Source organism: Ischnura elegans, chromosome 9, assembly GCF_921293095.1.
Source record: "Ischnura elegans chromosome 9, ioIscEleg1.1, whole genome shotgun sequence".
Lineage (NCBI taxonomy): Eukaryota > Metazoa > Arthropoda > Insecta > Odonata > Coenagrionidae > Ischnura > Ischnura elegans.
Window position 1 is genome coordinate 37,636,549 of NC_060254.1, and position 19,889 is coordinate 37,656,437.

Consider the following 19,889-nt stretch of genomic DNA (forward strand, 5'->3'; position numbering starts at 1 on the left):
CTCACCGTGGTGCGTTTACGCATGCAGTACGTTTACGCAGTGCATTTTTTCCAAACAGAGATACTAAAACTGGCGCGCCTTAAGTCATTTAATGCGAATGCTGCTTCATAGGGGCTTTTCTTGCACGATTTTGAGCATCAGTCAAGCGTCGGTCTGGGGTTGTGTCAACCTCACCCCTGAATGGGGCAAGTGTATGCAACAGACTTGGACCTAAAAACATTTTTTTACAGCTAATAACGCAAATAGCTAACAACTGAATGCGTATAATTTTTATTTCATGAACTGCTTTATTAAACCACAATGCCCAAAATTTCTTAAGCTAAAACGTAAGAAAATTTGTTGAAAAAAATTCGCGTAAACGTGCTCCGATTCACCCTATGTAGATTCAATAAAGAAAATGTCTTTCTGACAAGCAATTTTGGTACTCATTTACGTAGTTTTATTGAATTTGTATCCTTATTTTATTATAATAAATTAAACATGATTAAAAACGATACAGCCGCTCTTGATTTATAAATGGTGTAAGTAAACTGTAAGTTCATTGATTGTTAGGCGGTACGAAGTTCGCCGGGTCAGCTAGTATTTATTATAATTGTAGAATATCGTTAGCAGAATAGAGGCAGACCACCCGGCTGGAAGCCCGAATAGCCTTGTTCGAATATATATTGATCTGTTTTCAACTTACTGCTCCCGGAATCTGCAATTTGCTACTGCTAAATATCAAATCATACAATCCCTTCAACACTTTGAAGAAATACTGCACTGTTATTTGAAGATATGTATTTAATTTTGTTGACTATTTTTCTTTTTTGTTGTTATCAACACTTTCAATTCATATTAGTGTTCGTTGCGATTTCATAAAACTTATATTTTTTATTATAGATAGTGAATATTTTGTTGTGCTGTCGTCAAAACATTTTTTATTGTGAAGTCTCGCTATGATTTCTTTAAAACTGAAAGAAATATATTTTGTATAAATCATTTGGAGTATTTTGTGAAAATTATATTTGTTTTCCGAGCAGAACATGATATGCAATTTCCTTTTTTTGCTCTTTTAGGTTATTCTAGAGCATAATAAACATTCATTCAAATCAGACCTCTGAAGTATTCGGGGATTTAACATGGTGGTATTCAAAATTTTCAGCCGGAATTTGAACTAAGAACCCCGTCGTTCTGAAGGAAAACAATATTTAGTTACGAAACAAAAATTTGCTGAGAATTATTGTACCAAGGCACCGCGGAAAGCTAGTAACCTTCCCCCATAACAACGACCTAAATAAGCGCGACGTTCACAACTATTGGACTTCTCGCTATCTATTTTCTAGAATGTCCGGCTAGTTGCGTATGCTGCGCATATTGCGTATGCTGCGCATATTGCGTATGCTGCGCATATATAAAGTGGGAAAGTAATTCATTGATTGTGTGATTGACACAAATTAGTAGCCCAAACTGTGATATTTATGGGTATATGGAATATTGGACGTAAAAGTAAAAAAATATTCATCGGAAGGAAAAATCTGAAAACTTGAAAAAGTCGATTAGTTTTCGAGATATATCGACTTGGATTAACATGGGAGCCTTATGGGACTACGACTTTTTCGCTTTGATTTTGTACTTTTAAACGTCCGAGGAACATGATATTCAATGGACATGGATAAGATTTTTTGGTCGATTTTTTGGTGTGGTTGCCATAGCGACGAATTGATATTTAGTATTTTTTATTACTGTTTGAATGCTCTCAATGCTTTTCTTATGGGAAAACTTTGGGAATTTTTTTGACCAACTTGCAATAATCGCACGACAAATTCCTTTGCCAAAAAGTTAGAGAATTCTTTGGTTAATTTTTTGGCTATCATAAAATTTTCGTACGTCGAAACAATTCCGAGGAATAAACGATTTCGATTTAACATTGTCGTGATGGGCGAATTTTCAAACTCGGATTTCAGCCTTGAGACATGTGCCATGTGAATATTTGGACTCTTCTGGAAAAACCGTTAGAGGGTACTCCGTACCCTCACGTTTGAGCTTACTTTCGCCGTAACCCTCTTGGTTAATTCATAATTAAATTCCGAAAAATGTCCTGCACGCGAAAAATCATTGTCGCCATTTTTTTGCGGAGCATGCAATCTTGAATATCTTAGCAACCGTTTAAGCTAGAGAAATGAAATTTTCAGAGTAATAATATTAATAAAATGGTCAACTTTTGCAATGATGACCATTCCGATCGATCGATTCATGTGCGAGTTATATCGTTACCAATCTCCTTGGTTACGCTTTAAACGCTAATAACTTTTTTGTAAATCAAGGCATGAATGTGAAAGTCATATATAATACTACTGTTAATGTCTTTTCTTCGACAAAAGTTAAATCAAGCGAATCGAGCGATTACAGTCGAAGTTATGATCGATAAAAGGTTGCATTCGATTGAGCCATTTTTCAGACCTATTTACATAGTTACGGGGATAAAAATTATAAAAATATGTAAGGGAAGAAATGAATTATGCGTACACATAAATTATTTAGATTAGTATTGTTTCCTAACGAAGATATATCAATATGAATTTATATCTTTTTGTATTAGGTCCCCATAAGAAATACACGCATCGCCCTATATACGTCACCAATATAAGAACATAGGCGAAATTTTGAAAGCGGGGATAGTAGAGAAGAGAGGGATAAGGGAATGGCCATAGAATGGAGGGGTTATCAATAGGATGCGAATTTTTCAATACAGGTGGCAGTATAGTCGAATGTACGATTCGATTTTTATAGCAAATGCGCAAATTGGCATAAGATGATAAGTGTATACGTTGGACCAATGACATTTAGTGAATTGGTACATCATGGAATTCCTCACAATGTGCAATGGAAACATGTTTTGTATATAGTCTCACGCTCGATATATATCGAATCTACTTTTTCTTAAAATATATCGAATGCTATAGCATATAGGATTTTACATCTAAGGACATAGTAGACCAGGAAATATATAGTAGATACCCATAGACCAGAAATTAAACCAATAGCATTGCGGATTTTACAGTACAGATGTCAGTATGATCGAAAAATCGATTCGATTATTATAGCAAATATGTTAATTGGCATAACTTCAATAGTATTTCCGTTTGACCAATGAAATTTTGTGAATGGGTACATCTTTGTATTCCTCACAATGCCCAATGGAAATTTGTTTATTATGTAGTCTCACGCTCGATATATATCGAATATAATTTTTATTAAAATATATCGAATTGCTATAACACATAGGATTTTACATCCAAGGACATAGGTGACCAGGAATTATATAGTAGATACCCATAGACTGTAAGTTAAACCAAAAGCAATGCGGATTTTTAAAGTACAGATGTCAGTATGATCGAAGAATCGATTCGATTATTCTAGCAAATACGTTAATTGGCATAACTTCAATAGTGTTTCCGTTTGACCAATGAAATTTGGTGAATGGGTACATCTTTTTATTCCTCACAATTCCCAATGAAAATATGTTTTGCATGTAGTCTCACATTCGATATATATCGAATCTGCTTTTTCACAATTTATATCGAATAGCTATAACATATAGGATTTTACACCCATGGGCATTCTTGACCAGGAATTATATAGTAGATGACCATAGACTGGATATAAAAAAAATGTCATTGCGGATTTTACATTACAGATGTCAGTATAATCGAAAGATCGAATCGATTATTTTAGCAAATACGCAAATTGGCATAACTGGATTAGTATATACGTTGGACCAATGAAAATTGGTGAATGGATACATCTTGGTATTCCTCACATTGCCCAATGGAAATATGTTTTGCATGTAGTCTCACATTCGATACATATCGAATCTGCTTTTTCACAAATTATATCGAATAGCTATGACATTTAGGATTTTACACCCATGGGCATTCTTGACCAGGAATTATATAGTAGATGACCATAGACTGGATATTTAAAAAATGTCATTGCGGATTTTACATTGCAGATGTCAGTATAATCGAAAGATCGAATCGATTATTGTAGCAAATACGCAAATTGGCATAACTGGATTAGTATATACGTTGGACCAATGAAAATTGGTGAATGGGTACATCTTGGTATTCCTCACATTGCCCAATGGAAATATGTTTTGCATGTAGTCTCACCTTCGATACATATCGAATCTGCTTTTTCACAAATTATATCGAATAATTATAACATTTAGGATCTAACACCCACGGGCATTGTTGACCAGCAATTATATAGAAGATGACCATAGCGTGGAAATAAAATCAATATCGTTGCGGATTTTACAGTGCAGATGTCTGTATAATCGAAACTTCGATTCGATAGTTATAGCAAATGCTGAAATTAGCATATTTTGATTAGTATATACGTTGCACCAATGACATTTTATGAATGGGTACATCTTGGGATTCCTCACAATGCCCAATTGAAATATTGTTTGCGTTTAGTCTCACGTTCGATATATATCGAATCTACTTTTTCTTAAAATATGTCGAATTGCTATAACATATAGGATTTTACATCCAAGGACATAGTTGACCAGGAAATATAGAGAAGATTTTTATTAACTGGAATTAAAATCTACGGCATTGCGGATATTACAGTGCAGATAGCAGTTTTATCGAAAGATCGATTCGATAATTGTAGCAAATACGCGAATTGGCATAACATGATTAGTATTTACGTTGGACCAATGAAATTTGGTGAATGGGTACATCTTGGTCTTCCTCACAATGCCCAATGGAAATATGCTTTGCGTGTAGTCTCACGATCTATATATATTGAATATCTTTTTCTTAAAATATATCGAATCGTTATTACATACAGGATTTTCTATCCACGTACATAGTTGACCAGGAATTTTAGGGTTGATGATCGAAGCCTGGAACAGGATTGCGAATTTTCAATACACGTGTCAGTATACTTGATAATTCGATACGATAATGATAGCAAATATACCAAAGCTATTTTTTTCAAATTGGAATATCTTGAGAATAACTATTTTTTAGTACCAGAGAAATTTGGGGAATCGTTACAATTTAGTATTTTACACACTGCATTATGGACATATGTTTTGCGAGTGGTACATCTTTATATATTTATCTAAGGAATCTGCGTTTCATTTTCAAGTTTCGCTTATCACAACGCTTTTGGACTTTAAAGAGTTGAAAAATAACCACAAAATCATCACTGTCTTGAAATTTTAAAAACCTTATTCCAATTATGTCTCAGTGCTAAACTTAGCCTATTCAAATAATGAACTATCCGTCAAATGAAATCATATTGAAAATAACAAATAATTTAAAAAATAAACAATTAAAAGTCTTACCCTTTCAAAAACCGGCAGGGAAATTTTTGAATATTTTAAACACTTATGGACACAATACTCGACAACACGTGACACAACAATGTTCCCACCCTCCTAATTACCCGCTTGAAGAATTCAAGCACCCAATCGACTCGTTAGCTATGCTGCGCATATATAAAGCTGCAAAACCACATTTTCATTAAAATTCACAGCCCAAACTGTGATAGGTGTGGATATTTGGGTTATGGGAGGTAAAATTTAAAAAAAATTCATCGGGAGGAAAAATCTGAAAACTTGAAAAAATCGATTAGTTTTCGAGATATATCGACTTGAATTAACATGGGAGCCTTATGGGACTAAAAATTTTTCGCTTTTATTTTGTACTTTTAAACGCCTTAGGAACATGATATTCAATGGACATAAACTAGATTTTTTGGTTGATTTTTTGGTACGGTTGTCATAGCGACCAATTGATATTTAGTATTTTTTGTTATTTTTTAACTTTTCCAATGCTCTTCTTATGGGCTAACTTTAGGAATTTTTTTGACCAACTTGCAATAATCGTACGACAAATTCCTTGATTTATTTGGTGGTGGATTTTTCGGTCAATTTTTTGGCTATCTTGGAATTTTCATATGTCGAAACAATTCCGAGTAATAAACGATTCCGATTTTAGATTGTCGTGATGGGCGAATTTTCCAAATCGGATTTCGGCCTTGAAACATGTGCCATATGAAAATTTGGAATCTCCAGGAAAAACCGTAGAGGGTACTTCGTACCTTCGCACCATCTGTATTCCTATAATAAGGATATCTATTTTCAGTGTGAAGTAAATGGAAATAATGCTGTGGTCATTTAACGTACGATTTCATTCATATTTTCGATGAGGTTGCTAAGGCAGGATGTGATTGTTGAAGCCTGGTTATCAAACTCCAATTCGCCTAATGCTACATTTAATTTGGTTAACTGCTGACCGTTTGTGGTAACTGATACCATTTCTTCACGTTATTCATGGTTTAAAAATGTTTTACACGGGAATTGCATGGGATTCGTGTATTCGGAAATCGATATTTAATGAACGCCACGTAAGGCGTCACAATAAATGAATACCATAGCCCAAAACTGAATTTCTCCGGCGATGACTATTTGCTGTGAATGTGTAATGATTATGAAAATATCTTGCGCTTCCGTTTGAGAAAAACGCCTAACTCTGATTTGCGTTCGTGACGCCGTCTATACGGTAACAATAAAAACATGTTTGCTCCCCAGTGCATTCCCTATCCAAAGTGGTGAAGTGCAAATTCATGGAACATTCCAATTTCCTTGCAAAACACAGTATTAAGAATTCCATAGAATTGACAACATTGTTATCAAAAATAACACCGCCTAAAAATTCTATGCTAGTTTCCTTTGACGTGGTGAACTTATTCACGAGTGTTCCAAGAGATGAAGCAGTGCTCCTGGCCAAGGAAGTGCTACACGAAGCTAAAACGCCCCAACTCATTTGCGACGAACTAATATCTTTATTGAAAGTGTGTACAAATCAAAATTATTTCATGTTTAACGGAAACTTCTACCTACAAAGAGACGGTTTAGCTATGGGCTCCCCATTGTCACCTCTGCTATCCGAAATATTTGTGAACAATTTAGAAAAGAAACTTTTCAATAGTGACCACCCCCTCCTAAAGAATGTTCATTATTGGTTCCGCTATGTAGATGACATACTTTGTTTATGGACGGGAACGAAGAGGCAACTAAGAAATTTTTTACGCCTTATCAATGCTTTAAATTCAAATATCAAGTTCACTATGGAGTTACAAGAGGGCAGCACTCTAAATTATTTAGATCTAAATATTTCCATTAAAGACGGCGAGCATAAGTTCTCCATTTACCGAAAGTCTACTCATACAGACCAAGTCATCCACGCAACTTCCAAGCATGCCATAACCCAAAAATTGTCAGCCTTTCATTGCATGCTGCATAGAGCTTTGTCGATCCCTTTAGAGCCCTCAGATCTCCTTTCAGAAATTACCACCATCACAAAAATCGCGATAGCCAATGGTTACACCGAAAAATTGATCAACGATTTGTTTGAAAGCAAAAAGAGAAAATTCTTACTCAGAGGTATTTACTCTACCACCCCCACGGATCAACAGTCATGGCGACGCATAAAATATTTAGGCCAACCTTCTATTAAATTGGAAAAATTACTCAAAGTAATCAACATAAAACCGGCCTTTTACAATAATTCTAACCTGAAGAGCATGCTACCTTCAGTCAAGGACCCCACCGATTCAGCCCTCAAGAGCGGGGTCTACCAATTAAGGTGTGGTGATTGTGACTCCAAATACATAGGACAAACAGGAAGAAGTCTGACCGTACGAGCGGAGGAACACCGGCGCGATTACTACAACAACACTGGGATGTCCCAATTCGCTACCCATCTTCGGGAGGAAGGCCACCAAGCGGATTTTACCCCGGAATTGCTTCACCGAGTCAAAAAAGGAACACAGCTGGACATCAGAGAACAGTTGGAAATTTTAAAAATTGTAAAGAGGAAAGAACCCATTGCTAATGACCACCTTTTCCCTTTCCACTCCCCCCTTCTAGACATTCCACTATTACACCCCAAAAAATCCTTGTGACGCCAACCCACGCTCTACTTTGTAACTACCTCTGGTTTTTCTCCCTATCTCTTCCCTCCTTCACCTTCCCCGTCACTTACCTCTCCCCCCTCCCCTTCCCCTCCAATCACCCGACCACAGAGTATATATACCGGCAAATTCTGATGTGTATCACTAGTCTTGATAATGGTACAGTGTAACCGAAACTAGTCGGCAATAAAGTGTGTGTTTTGTAGAAAAGCTAAGCAATTTCCTTTCCAAACATTAAAACATGTTTTAACTACTTCTACTTAAATTTCTCTCCATTACGTAAATATTCCGTTCAAAACGTTCTCCTAACGTTTATATCATCGTGGTTACTAAGACGACCTTAAAGTATTGTTGAGGGCGAATGAGCGAGTTGTTCGCCCATTCCGCCAATTTCAATGACATTTTGAGTGTTTTTTCCGCTTTTTTTAGCAACTTATGGACCCAATACTCGAACACACGTGACACATATATGTTCCCACCCCCCTCCCAAATCCGCTTGATGAAATCAAGCACCCATCGACTCGTTTGTTATAATCAGGAAAATTTCTAAATTTGGTGACACTTGCTTATGCAAAGAAAAACGTAAATATTGAATAGGATACGAATTTCTTTTAAAATAATTTATATTATACCTAAATATTAGAGGATAAAGGTAAGAACAATATGTAAACACCTCACCAGAGCATTTCATGAGTTATCTGGCATCCTTACTATTCAATCCTTTCCTTTAACCGGAAATCATAAACTGCCACTGAAGAGTATTCCCTTGGGATATTAATTTGGTTTATTTTCTGGGTTATAATCAAAATAACGCAATAATTGAAGAATATTAATGAACATTGGTTTAAAATGGTGGTTACGTCGGCTTGAACTTTTGAAAAAAATTTATTGAAAGTTATATTTGATAAATATGTATGCATAAAAAATGTAGGCTGGGAGCCGCTAGAGACTTGGAGGCTGTGCATTTGGCTTACATTGCTAGGGTAATTGAGAATAAATATCTTTAAGAACGACTCGGAGAATATCATTTTAGAGTCAAACTATATTTCCAGGTCTGACAGAAACGATAATTTAAGAAAGATATTTTGCCGAGCGGATAGGTACGGGAATTATTTTTTCCCCTGAACGACGAGGGACTTGCTTGAAGTAAATGCTAGGCGTAATTTTTCGGGAGCACTTTATTTTTATACGGCTGGTGTTCTAACATTCCCGCCGCACACCTTTTTAGGCGGTTTACAAGGTAGTATTTAGATGTAGATATTTTCCTCGATTAGCTTGAGAAACTTCAAGCTAATTCCTCATTTCAGTTCTTGGAGTTTTTTCCCAAATAAGCGTTATCCCCCCTTTCCCAATGGCCCAGATTGAACGGAATCCTGTTCCTGCGAAATGTCGCTCTGCCGCCTTCGAAGACAGAGTTATTTCATTCACCATAACCACGATTATAACAAAAGAGGATCCTCAAATCGGTCTCTAAATGTGTAGTCACCCAACGCGCCAGTGGTGTAGCCAGGAATTTTGTTCGGGGGGGGGGGGGGGGTCCAAAACCAGGGGGGAAAATTTTGAAAAATATGGTACCAAGTTGAGGGTTTAAACTAATTTCAACCCTTTTCATAATAGAAAAAACTTCATTTCTCAAAGAAATTTTTGTTAATTCATGATTTTATATATTTGGTTTTCTTTTGTGATGCAAATTAAGGGTGCTTTTATATTTAAAGGGGGTCCAGATACTGCAACGCACATTTAAAAGGGTTTACAAAAATTGTCACTCGCGTCGTTGACGGACAAAGTGATCAGAGTCTCACGGGAAAAATGTATTATTAGGAGAGTTACCCGAAGTTAATATAAATATAATGATATCTTCTATCAAATTCATAACTTTTCAATGTTAAACCTCGCAATTACTAGCATAATAAATCAAAATATTGAAGAAAAAAATAGGATCGCATTGCAATTATCACCGCGCCGCGGATATTTTAGAAAGCCGATTAAAATGCGACCGAAGTGGCCACAGAAATCACCCTTCCATCGGATGGAACTGGGTCTCCTATCTGCAGCCCCTCGACTAAATTATTCTAGCGAATTCAAAATAAACGTCAAAAAACAGCGGTAGGGTCGGAAACGGACTTGAATCATCTTTTCGGAGAAATCTGCGATAAACAAACAGAAGGCCGAGGGTGGCAGATGCGAGGGAGAGGAAGGGATGAGAAAAGAGGATTGGCAACGCTGTATTACGCCACTCTGTCTAGCAGGAGAAAAAAGACCGCGAAGGAACACCAAATCGGAGTACGCTGAACTAGTGATGAGCGGAACTGTGATTTTCCGATCACTTCGTTACCTGTGACTGCTACTCATCAGTAACGGTGATTCTTATCTGTGATTGCGATCACCGAGGTGAATCACTCTTAGAAGCCAGTGATGATTTGTGGCGCTGCTATTCCTGCTACTTTGTCTCTACCAAGGAGTGAGCTCTCCTCAATAGAAACGAATAAACTTACAGAAAATTGCAAAAGAATAGGAGAAATATTTTTTTTGAGGGAATAGTTCTGATTCCGAGTTTATTTACAATAACTAAGTCAATTTGATGGGGTAAAAGAATTAATAAGGGGCAATCATTTTTTAAACATATTTTTAATCAAACCATCATAAATCAAAACTTTAGCTGTATATTTCCTACAGATATTTAGTACAGAATGTCTTATTTATGATAAAATATGAATAAGACCACCTTATATTACTATTGGTAGCATCATGGTAGCTGCCGAGGCTAACTTCACCGTATTCACAGTCGCAGTGATTTCGAGTATTTGGTGATTTAGACACCGGCAGTGATCGGCTACTTCTCTTCAATCACAGGTAGCGATATATCGCATATCACTTGGTAGCAGCCAGAGCTATCTTCACCGAATCCAGTGATCGAATCACCGGAATCACCGATCACAGTGATTTCGAATATTGAATCACCGACAGTGACTGATACTTTTCAGTAACGGTGATTCAATCACAGTTAGCGATATATCGCTCATCACTACGCTGAACCACAGGTATCGACGAGACGAGTACCAGGACGCATGCCGTCGCAGCTGAGTTGAGGTATTTCCCAGCTAGCACACGGGAGACTGTCTCCCCCGAATCCTTAGAGACTCTCTACAGAAACCAAAGAGACCGCCCCCCGGAAGCGGTAAGCGTCTCCGGAGACAACAAGGAGACGGCCGGACGATACGATGACGAACCCATGACGAAATGTCCGCACTACTCAAGAGACGGTCTCCGATTTCCGATTCATGCGCCATCAAGCGATAACCACGCGAACTACGTCGGACACATCAACTGTGCGACGGTGGCGCCATCTGTTGTCATTGATCAGCACTACGAGCTACAACCGACCGCTACTTCACTATTCGAAATCAGGATACATTAACCGGCCACTTATAAATCCGTGGCGTATGCGAATTGACATTAAAGCATATTACTTACGAACATGGTGTTAATGGACTGCTAGCAACAGCGATGACAACACACAAACAGAAATCTCGGTGACAAACGTAGGAAATGTCAAAGAAAATCAGGCATTTTCAAATATTGGTTTATTTACAAAAAGTATTAGAACAAGCCACATTGAATGTCAGAGAAACTTCAAAGATGAACTCCTATTACATAGAAACAGCTTTTCACAAGGCCACTGGGCATCAAGGGACTGAAGCAACACCTGAAAAGAAAAAGCAGAATACTCACATTAAGAAAATGCTATGACTACACAAAAACAATAATAATGCTTTGGGAACTTTAACACGTATTCTCTCAGGTCAGCTAAAATACTATGCAATGTCCACTTAATAGAGCCAATACATAATGAAAATAACATACTTGATACACAAGAACAAGATGAGATTTTAAAGATAAAATGAACAAAAAAGGAAATCTGTAAAGATTCCTCCCTGAATTAAAAACTGCAGAATCGCAATAACAAAGCTATGCATTTTAGAAAATAGCATCTTCATCCTCACAGCAATATCCCAAGAATGTCACCATGCCATATGTTAAACCCATACTTAAGAATAAACAATACACGAGGGATTTCCATTGTTCCCTATCTTAAATGAAACATCAGCAGAAAAACACCAGGCATCTCTGCCAATGATTAAGTGCACAACCTTCTAATTCTACTGCAGAATATCATGCCTGCTTCACTACATTGTGGAGATTCATCATGGCTGTGAACCATGCTCACCATCAGAAGGTATTAACATGTTCCATCACAAGGTAATAAGAACAAATTTCCTGAAAATGAAGAAATTAAAAAAATTGTAATCACTCAAAATATTGACGAAGAATTTACTAGCAGAGAACTTGGCAAGTTTCACATAATCACCCAACAACATAAGTATGGGAACAACTGCCAAAGAATCCATCGATAATAGTTCCTCTATTATATTAATATGCCCAAAACGGTACGGCTACTGCATGAGGAATGCAGATATGTGGTCAAACGGGTGTGGAAATGAACCATTTATATGTCACCTACTAAAAAAATTAAGAAATTTATATTACTCCATTAAACTGCATCAAATATAAAAATGACAATAAAAAAGGAATGAGAGAGTCCATCAAGTACATTAACCAAAACTAATTAAATATCAACCATATATGAGAGGATAATGAGTAAAATAAAACCAAAGATTACGTATAAAGCTGTGCCTCCTAAGATTCTTCACCCAAAATGGCATGATAGGCAGATTGTCGCTGCAGAATAATCCTTATTGTGAATGTCTCCCACCAGCAAAAGAAACCAAACAGGATACATCACTACGACACCGATAACTCTGCCTATTAATAAAGAAAAATATCTGTTACTACAGATTTAAGCTACACAATAACCAAGCAAGATAATGACAACTAAGAACCTACGGAGTTCTAAACCATCATCTCATGTAAACACAAAAAACAGCAACATTAAAAAATAAGTAAGCTGTATCAATACCACTTTCCACTCCCTATGTTTAAGTCATCCAATTCTCGGCTACGATACCAGAGGAAAATCATCCTCACAGAGAATTTTGGCCACCAGAATCAGAAGAACGATTATCCAATCGTGAGGTCCTTGCTTCACCACCTATTAACCCCTTAACTGGGGAGAGCAACTATAGTCGCAAGCGGACTATACTCCCCATGTGGGGAGCTCGACTATAGTCGCGCGTGCCGTCGCGTCGCAATGTTATGCGGAGAAGGCGTGAATATTCATTCTTTATGCATCATTGCATGTTTTTTGCTTTGTCAGAGGTTCTATACCAATATATTTGAAGTATATTGCCATTTTTGTGCAATAGCTTTACTATAAATTTTTTTCCAATAACGGCATCTCCGAAAATCGTTGGATTTGCTCCCCACCAGGTGAAAGATAAGGAAATTTCTGCCCCCAACCAAGGGGTTAATGAAGATGTAAAAAATTCCATTACTCCAAACATATAAACAATAAGGGTGGATAAAAAGAAATAAAAAGAACTCACCAAGACTAAAAACCACCACTATTAACAGGAACATCCACTGAGATGCCAATCAACCTGTTCCACTTTCCATAGATATTTATGATACCAAGTCAGAAGAGAATCACCCTGGAGTAATTGTTGCCCGCCAGAATCACAAGAACGATGATCCAATCGTGAAGTCCTTACTTCACCACCTATTAATGAAGATGTAAAAAATTTCTGTTAGTCCATGCATATAAACTGTAAGGGTGGATATTGATAAATCACAAGAGGCACTCACCAAGATTAAAAACCACCTCTATTAACAGGAACATCCACTGAGATGCCAATCAGCCAGTTCCACTTTCCATAGATATTTATGATACCAAGGCAGAAGAGAGTCACCCTGGAGTAATTGTTGCCCACCAGAATCAGAAGAACGATGATCCAATCGTGAAGTCCTTACTTCACCACCTATTAATGAAGATGTAAAAAATTTCTGTTAGTCCATGCATATAAACTGTAAGGGTGTATATTGATAAATCACAAGACGCACTCACCAAGATAAAAAACCACCACTATTAACAGGAACATCCACTGAGATGCCAATCAGCCAGTTCCACTTTCCATAGATATTTATGATACCAAGGCAGAAGAGAGTCACCCTGGAGTAATTGTTGCCCACCAGAATCAGAAGAACGATGATCCAATCGTCAGGTTGTTACTTCACCACCTACTAATGAAGACGTAAAAAATTTCTCGTAGTCCATGCATATAAACTGTAAGGGTGGATATTGGTATATCACAAGAAGCACTCACCAGGACTAAAAACCACCACTATTAACAGGAACATCCACTGAGATGCCAAATCAACCAGTTCCACTTTCCATAGATATTTATGATACCAAGTCAGAAGAGAATCACCCTGGAGTAATTGTTGCCCACCAGAATCAGAAGAACGATGATCCAATCGTCAGGTTGTTACTTCACCAATGCAATTACAACGCCTTGCAATATTAACAAATGATTAGTATTTCCCCAACTGCACTGATTTATCGGTACAATAATTTACAACCCAATCATAGTTAAATGCAACTCATTGCAGGATCACATGAGTACTGCGTCCTAACCGATTAATCCGATTTGCATATTTGATTGAATTGAACGACCTAAGTTTGGTCGCCATCTCCTTAGCATTATTAATGATCAAAGTATTTAAATTTCTCGCGCACTCACAAGTAAATATTGGCGCTATGTCAAACTACAAAATCAACTGACTACGTTAACATCAACAATGAACTGATAGTAACGAAATTAACGTAAAGTATGTGAAAATCATTTCGCGCACCCTATTTGTGAATAAACAGTGATAAATGAGCTGCCCTTATTATTCAGCCCTGATGATGAGTGCCGAGACGGTACTTGAAACGTTGGCCGATATAAAAACATTAACCCGGAGGGAATCCCGAGAAAAGTTTACCCACAATGATAAATCTGCTTTTTATGAGGTAAATCAACAATCAAGGGGATAGTGAGCCTATATGTCACTAAATTTTCAGCATTTTTTCGAATACTTTCCCCAAATTCAAGGTAAATAACGCAGAAGACGAAATTCGAGTGCAAGAATGGGAATTTATTTTTCTTTCCAATGTTATATGCTCCAACTATGTGCAACCATTATCACTAATTTAAATATGCAAAAGAAAAGGTTGCAGACGTTCATAACGAACTTTACCTGTCCTTCTTACGGAAAATATTCAGGGCCCATTCCAAGGCCACATATACCTCATAATATTCTCACCTTTAAAACCTTCCCTGAACTTTCACTCACCAACATTTTAAAATCAAAATGAGCCAAATCGGTTCTCGAGTATTAGCGAGACTAAAGGACATCAATTCATTATTATAATCTATATCAGTAAATGTGGCAATGCACCTCGAGCCACACAACATGGCGGCTAGCCGAATATTAAACATAACAACTTTCATTAATTTTAATGTCTCAAAATAAATCTGCTGTTTACATTAATTTTCCTTATTATCGGGAATTCAACAAAACTTAATAATAGTCCACAGAGTAAATAATAGCGTCGGAGGGATAACGGCCATGCTTCGTGAATATTTTCGACTTGCACGAGGCGATTTGGGATCAACACTAGGTAGGTACATTAGATAACGAATATTATCCTTAATGAGGTTAATGAGTAACACATGAAAATACATGTAAAAGGCAACCATAAGCGAATCGAATACACTACCGAATAAATGACAAAATCTAAGTCCTTTGGGACACGTGAAGACAATATGATAATGCCATAAAATTTAGCAGGGATACAAATTAATCAGTACTTACCTCAAACCGGTGAAAATGGACGCAGTTGAAAAAGCGATTGCAAGAACCGGCAAGCTCCAACAATGAGGATAAACACGTGCGGTGATCGTAACTTCGAAGGCAGGACCTCTCAGATTCGAGTTATGGCACAAAGTGAAAGAGACGAAGCGGATGTTGCAAGGGGGAGGAAGGGCTCTTTTCCGGTATCGGCGTAGTCAGTGATATAATTATACTAATTAATGTCTAATTCGTGTTATACTACCACGAATTACCAATATAAAATTAGAAAATAATTAAATATACTGCCATGATCACTCGGTATCCGCATAATGCCTCTTGAAGATAATGTAATTTCGGAAAGGCGAAGTGTTGACCTCGGAAAGAAGCGGAAGTGGGTGGGGGTGAACACTCGAAAATTGACGAAGCAAGGGAGAAGGGGGAGAGGGCGGCCATCTCCTCGGGGTCTCTTACCTGTCGTCAAGAGACAGTCTCCTGTGTGCTTGTAGGGTTGGTATTCAGCGATGAGGGGAGACTATTGGTGTGGGCCGCGTAAATAATCAGAGGGTAATAAACTATTTTAACTTAACCTGGTGAATAATATTCAGGTATTCCCCTTTTTTTAACTGAGTGTAAAATCCCGAGCGGCTCAGTGCTTCTCAGCAACTCCCTGCGCAGGTCTCGCGTGTTTCGTTTTTGTTTACATTTTTGTGAGTGATTCCTTGCCTCAATGAGCGGTTCTCCCTGAACGAGTCAACGAAGAGGAACTAAAATGACGTCACTAAATCATGAAAAGTGGACGGCAACTCGACGACACCGTGCATGATTCCTCCGTTTTCGAGGTAATAATTCACGAAATGGCGATATTGCACGATTTCGCAAAAATTAAAAGTGCCCCGAACGGCCTGAAGATTGGTTCCTCGACGTATTACGAGGTCAAGATTCGAAAAATCACATATTTGAAAAATCTTTTTTTTTACCCCTCAAATCCCAGCACAACGTAGAGACATGCAGGCATCTGGCAACACTGTCATTGATAGAAAATTAAAAAAATATTTTTCGGAATTTTTTCTAGGGTTTCAGACGATTTCAGAAGAATTCGATTCCATGACTTTTTGTTGTTTCTCGTCTGGTTGTCCCCAAGCATTCGCGTGAGTGAGTGAGTTAGCCAGTGAGTGGTCGAGAGCGGGTTTTATAGCATAGTGATAAAAATAACTGGAATTTTAAACTTTTCTTTTTTATAAGGTGGATAAAAACTTTCAATATAGTCTTGCCAAATTGCATGTTATTGTCATTGTCACTGTTATCTGCGCAAATGCGAAAACCCATAACTTCACGTTCCGCGCACCAAACGAAAATGGTAAAATCGTTCCCTTTGCTCCACATGTTATTTGTAGGACTTCCCATTTTCGGTAAATATGGATTCAAAAAAATTCGTACGAAAAATAATTGTACAAACGAACTCTGTCACTGGGTCGGAAACCCAAAAAATAATCTTTGATTATGGATACACATTTTCAGTACATTGTATGTAACTGCACATATTCTTTTACCCTATTTCAGATAAAAATTGGGAGCAGACATAAAAATGGGTATCAATAGAAGAAAGTTCAACCAGGCAATTGAAGATTGCGGTTTCTCAGCTCCCAGTTCTGAGGTGTACGATTATTTTAACAGTCAAACGAGTTCCTTTTCCCTCAACGAACTGGCGATGTTCCTGGCTCAGCTGATCCACGAGAGCGCTGGATTCCGATATACGGAGGAAATTGCTTACGCTGGCAGATGCAACCACGGACAATACGTACAGCGACCACTGCTCACTACCTGGAAAAGACTACCACGGCCGAGGCTACATACAGTTAACCTGGGCTGCAAACTACAGGGATGCCTCGCGGGACCTCGGTATGGGAGATGAACTCCTGAGGAATCCGGAACGAGTAGCCAATTGGCTACTCGTTCCGGATGAGACAAATGAGATAATGTTCATTAATGAGACAAATTTGGCCATGAGGGTCAGCGTTTGGTATTGGACTGAGCGGGTCAGACCTCAACTATGACTGCTTTGGAAAGACAACTAAGGCCATAAATGGGGCAATTGAGTGCAGTGGTGGTTACAATTCAATAGCTGCCAAGAGATATCAGTATTATCTTAAGGTGGCAGATGCCTTAGGAGTCCAAAATAAGGCAAGCGAGAGTGGCTGTTACAACTGATATCATTCAACCAACTGTTGAATTATACTTAGCTGATGACTGCTTCGTGCATTGGAGTCAACCCTTAAATAGTCGCGTCGGGTCTATATGACGCGAGAGGTTTTTTTTTTTTTAAGAACAAAACTTACATCCAGTTAAGTACCTATTTTAGCAGTCTGCGTCTCTCATAACGTACTTCTATCTTTCTTTCTATGCCATTATTTTGTCCGGATAAGCGCAAACTATAATAATGATAATGTATAATAAAATAATATATTCATTATAAAACCAACAAATAGCAACAAAAGATTAATTCTTGAAGCAGATGAACACAGATTTTTTGAATGAGCACATTTCGAAGTGGAGCTCAATTGTCAGCAACTGACACACAAACGAGAGAAAACAATTATTTCATATGATTTCAGAAGTTACTTCTAAATAAAAACCAATGGCACTAAAAAATAGAGTTCCTATCGATCATCACAAAACGGCCCATGGAAGAGAACAATGGAAGGGAGGAAAACTTTTGAAGGGTGAAACTTTCGATACTTATTTTAACGGATGGAAAAAATTTCCATCCAATAAACCCAGACGATCTTCAATTATTCAAACGCATTAAACAATAATCGGCTGCCACGAAATTTGCCACTAACTCCATGAAATCCGCAAACATGATTTCCATGGTGTTTTATCGATGAGTAATTTAAAAATCTTGACGCCCTTACATTTAACGCCCAATAAAAGACGAAAAGAAAATTTTTATCATCAAAGCGATTATTTTCTGCTCAAAGCAAGCGATCATACTTGTAGCCAGCCGTGATTTTCAATTTACACCTCATATTTGAAGGCATGTCAAATTAAGCTGCACACCTAGGGATTCAAATTCCACCTTTTTGGGCTTCGAATTTCGTTCGTCAAAAATGAACGCAACGCGAGGCGCAACACACAGAAAGAGAATGACGGAAAAGATGGATCAAAGTTTGCCAAGAAAAACACGGACGAGAATGAGGTACTTTTGTAAATGAACGGGCTAATACTATAGGAAGAATATGAAGCTACCATTGCGCTTGATGACTGCATCCTACCGGCCGTCCGCATCGGCAATAAAACCGAAGTCTTCCGAGGTTTTAACATGCTACCTTCAGCAGCTGAAGGAACCTCCGTGGACATCATATTTCGTTAAGTATAGCAGCATAGAAAATGATCAGAGGGGAATGTCTCATTTCAATTGGGCAGTAGGATGCAGCAACTACCACATTCTTCGAACTGGCTGCTACCCGTACATCAAATATCATTGCTCCAAGAGGCCTGTGGCTGATCTCTCTGCGGAGGACCAGTTTTTCAGGATTATCAAGATAATGAATTTAGGCATGTTTTACTCAGATTTTTAGTTATAGAGGTAAACGCGTGCTTCAATGATGGGCGTTTCTTTTTAGGAATACCATGCTTGGCGTACGGGATTGCGGCAGTGTTTCTGATTCGTCACCAAGAAGACGTGCTTACGCCCAAAGGCAAAGTTACCATTTATTTTCTCTATGAGGAAGATAAAGGTTCTTTGTATTAGCTATTTTTACGAATTAAGCTGGTTTTTAATCAAAATCCACGGAAGTTTGGACTGCTGCTTGAATAATGAATTCGATTAAGTTTTTCATGAGAAGTGGCGGTGATTAGTGACTCACGTGCAGCATGAAAGATGCTCTTGACATCTTCGTAAAAAATACACTGTTCCGATTTAAGTGATAGTAATGGTAGCCAGATAATGACAGCAGTAGGGTATTAAGTGGTGGTTACTCGTCGTTGTGCATCAACTATGAAACGAAAGAACTCTTGAATGCCAAAATAAATGGTTGTGCTACTAATAGAATATATCATGTCTCAAGGAGACCCTTGTTTTTTTTTTCAATTATTTTACTAACTTTACCAGTTCGTCA

General features: G+C 37.7%; 1 protein-coding gene and 2 long non-coding RNA genes across 8 annotated transcripts; 1 reads left to right on the forward strand and 2 right to left on the reverse strand.

Moving 5' to 3' along the window:
• Window positions 1-11,546: 11,546 nt before the first annotated feature.
• LOC124165813 lies at window positions 11,547-13,522 on the reverse strand. Of its 6 annotated transcripts, none has more exons than XR_006866329.1 (4): window positions 13,482-13,522; window positions 12,659-13,087; window positions 12,129-12,498; window positions 11,547-11,683 (listed from the first exon to the last, which is right to left on the reverse strand). It is a non-coding gene; the product is annotated as an uncharacterized LOC124165813 (long non-coding RNA). The 6 variants fall into 6 exon arrangements; XR_006866331.1 differs by having other exon boundaries at window positions 12,659-12,801; window positions 13,482-13,521; XR_006866330.1 differs by lacking the exon at window positions 13,482-13,522 and having other exon boundaries at window positions 12,659-12,801; window positions 12,956-13,165.
• An 83-nt stretch (window positions 13,523-13,605) lies between these two features.
• On the reverse strand, window positions 13,606-16,235 carry LOC124165815. The gene is made up of 4 exons (XR_006866332.1): window positions 15,793-16,235; window positions 14,000-14,175; window positions 13,741-13,913; window positions 13,606-13,654 (listed from the first exon to the last, which is right to left on the reverse strand). It is a non-coding gene; the product is annotated as an uncharacterized LOC124165815 (long non-coding RNA).
• A 2,650-nt stretch (window positions 16,236-18,885) lies between these two features.
• Window positions 18,886-19,838, forward strand: LOC124165524 (uncharacterized protein C15orf61 homolog). The gene is made up of 2 exons (XM_046542966.1): window positions 18,886-19,326; window positions 19,395-19,838. Exons 1-2 carry the CDS (start codon window positions 19,008-19,010, stop codon window positions 19,520-19,522), a joined length of 447 nt encoding a protein of 148 aa, XP_046398922.1. The 5' UTR covers window positions 18,886-19,007; the 3' UTR covers window positions 19,523-19,838.
• The last annotated feature ends 51 nt before the right edge of the window (window positions 19,839-19,889 follow it).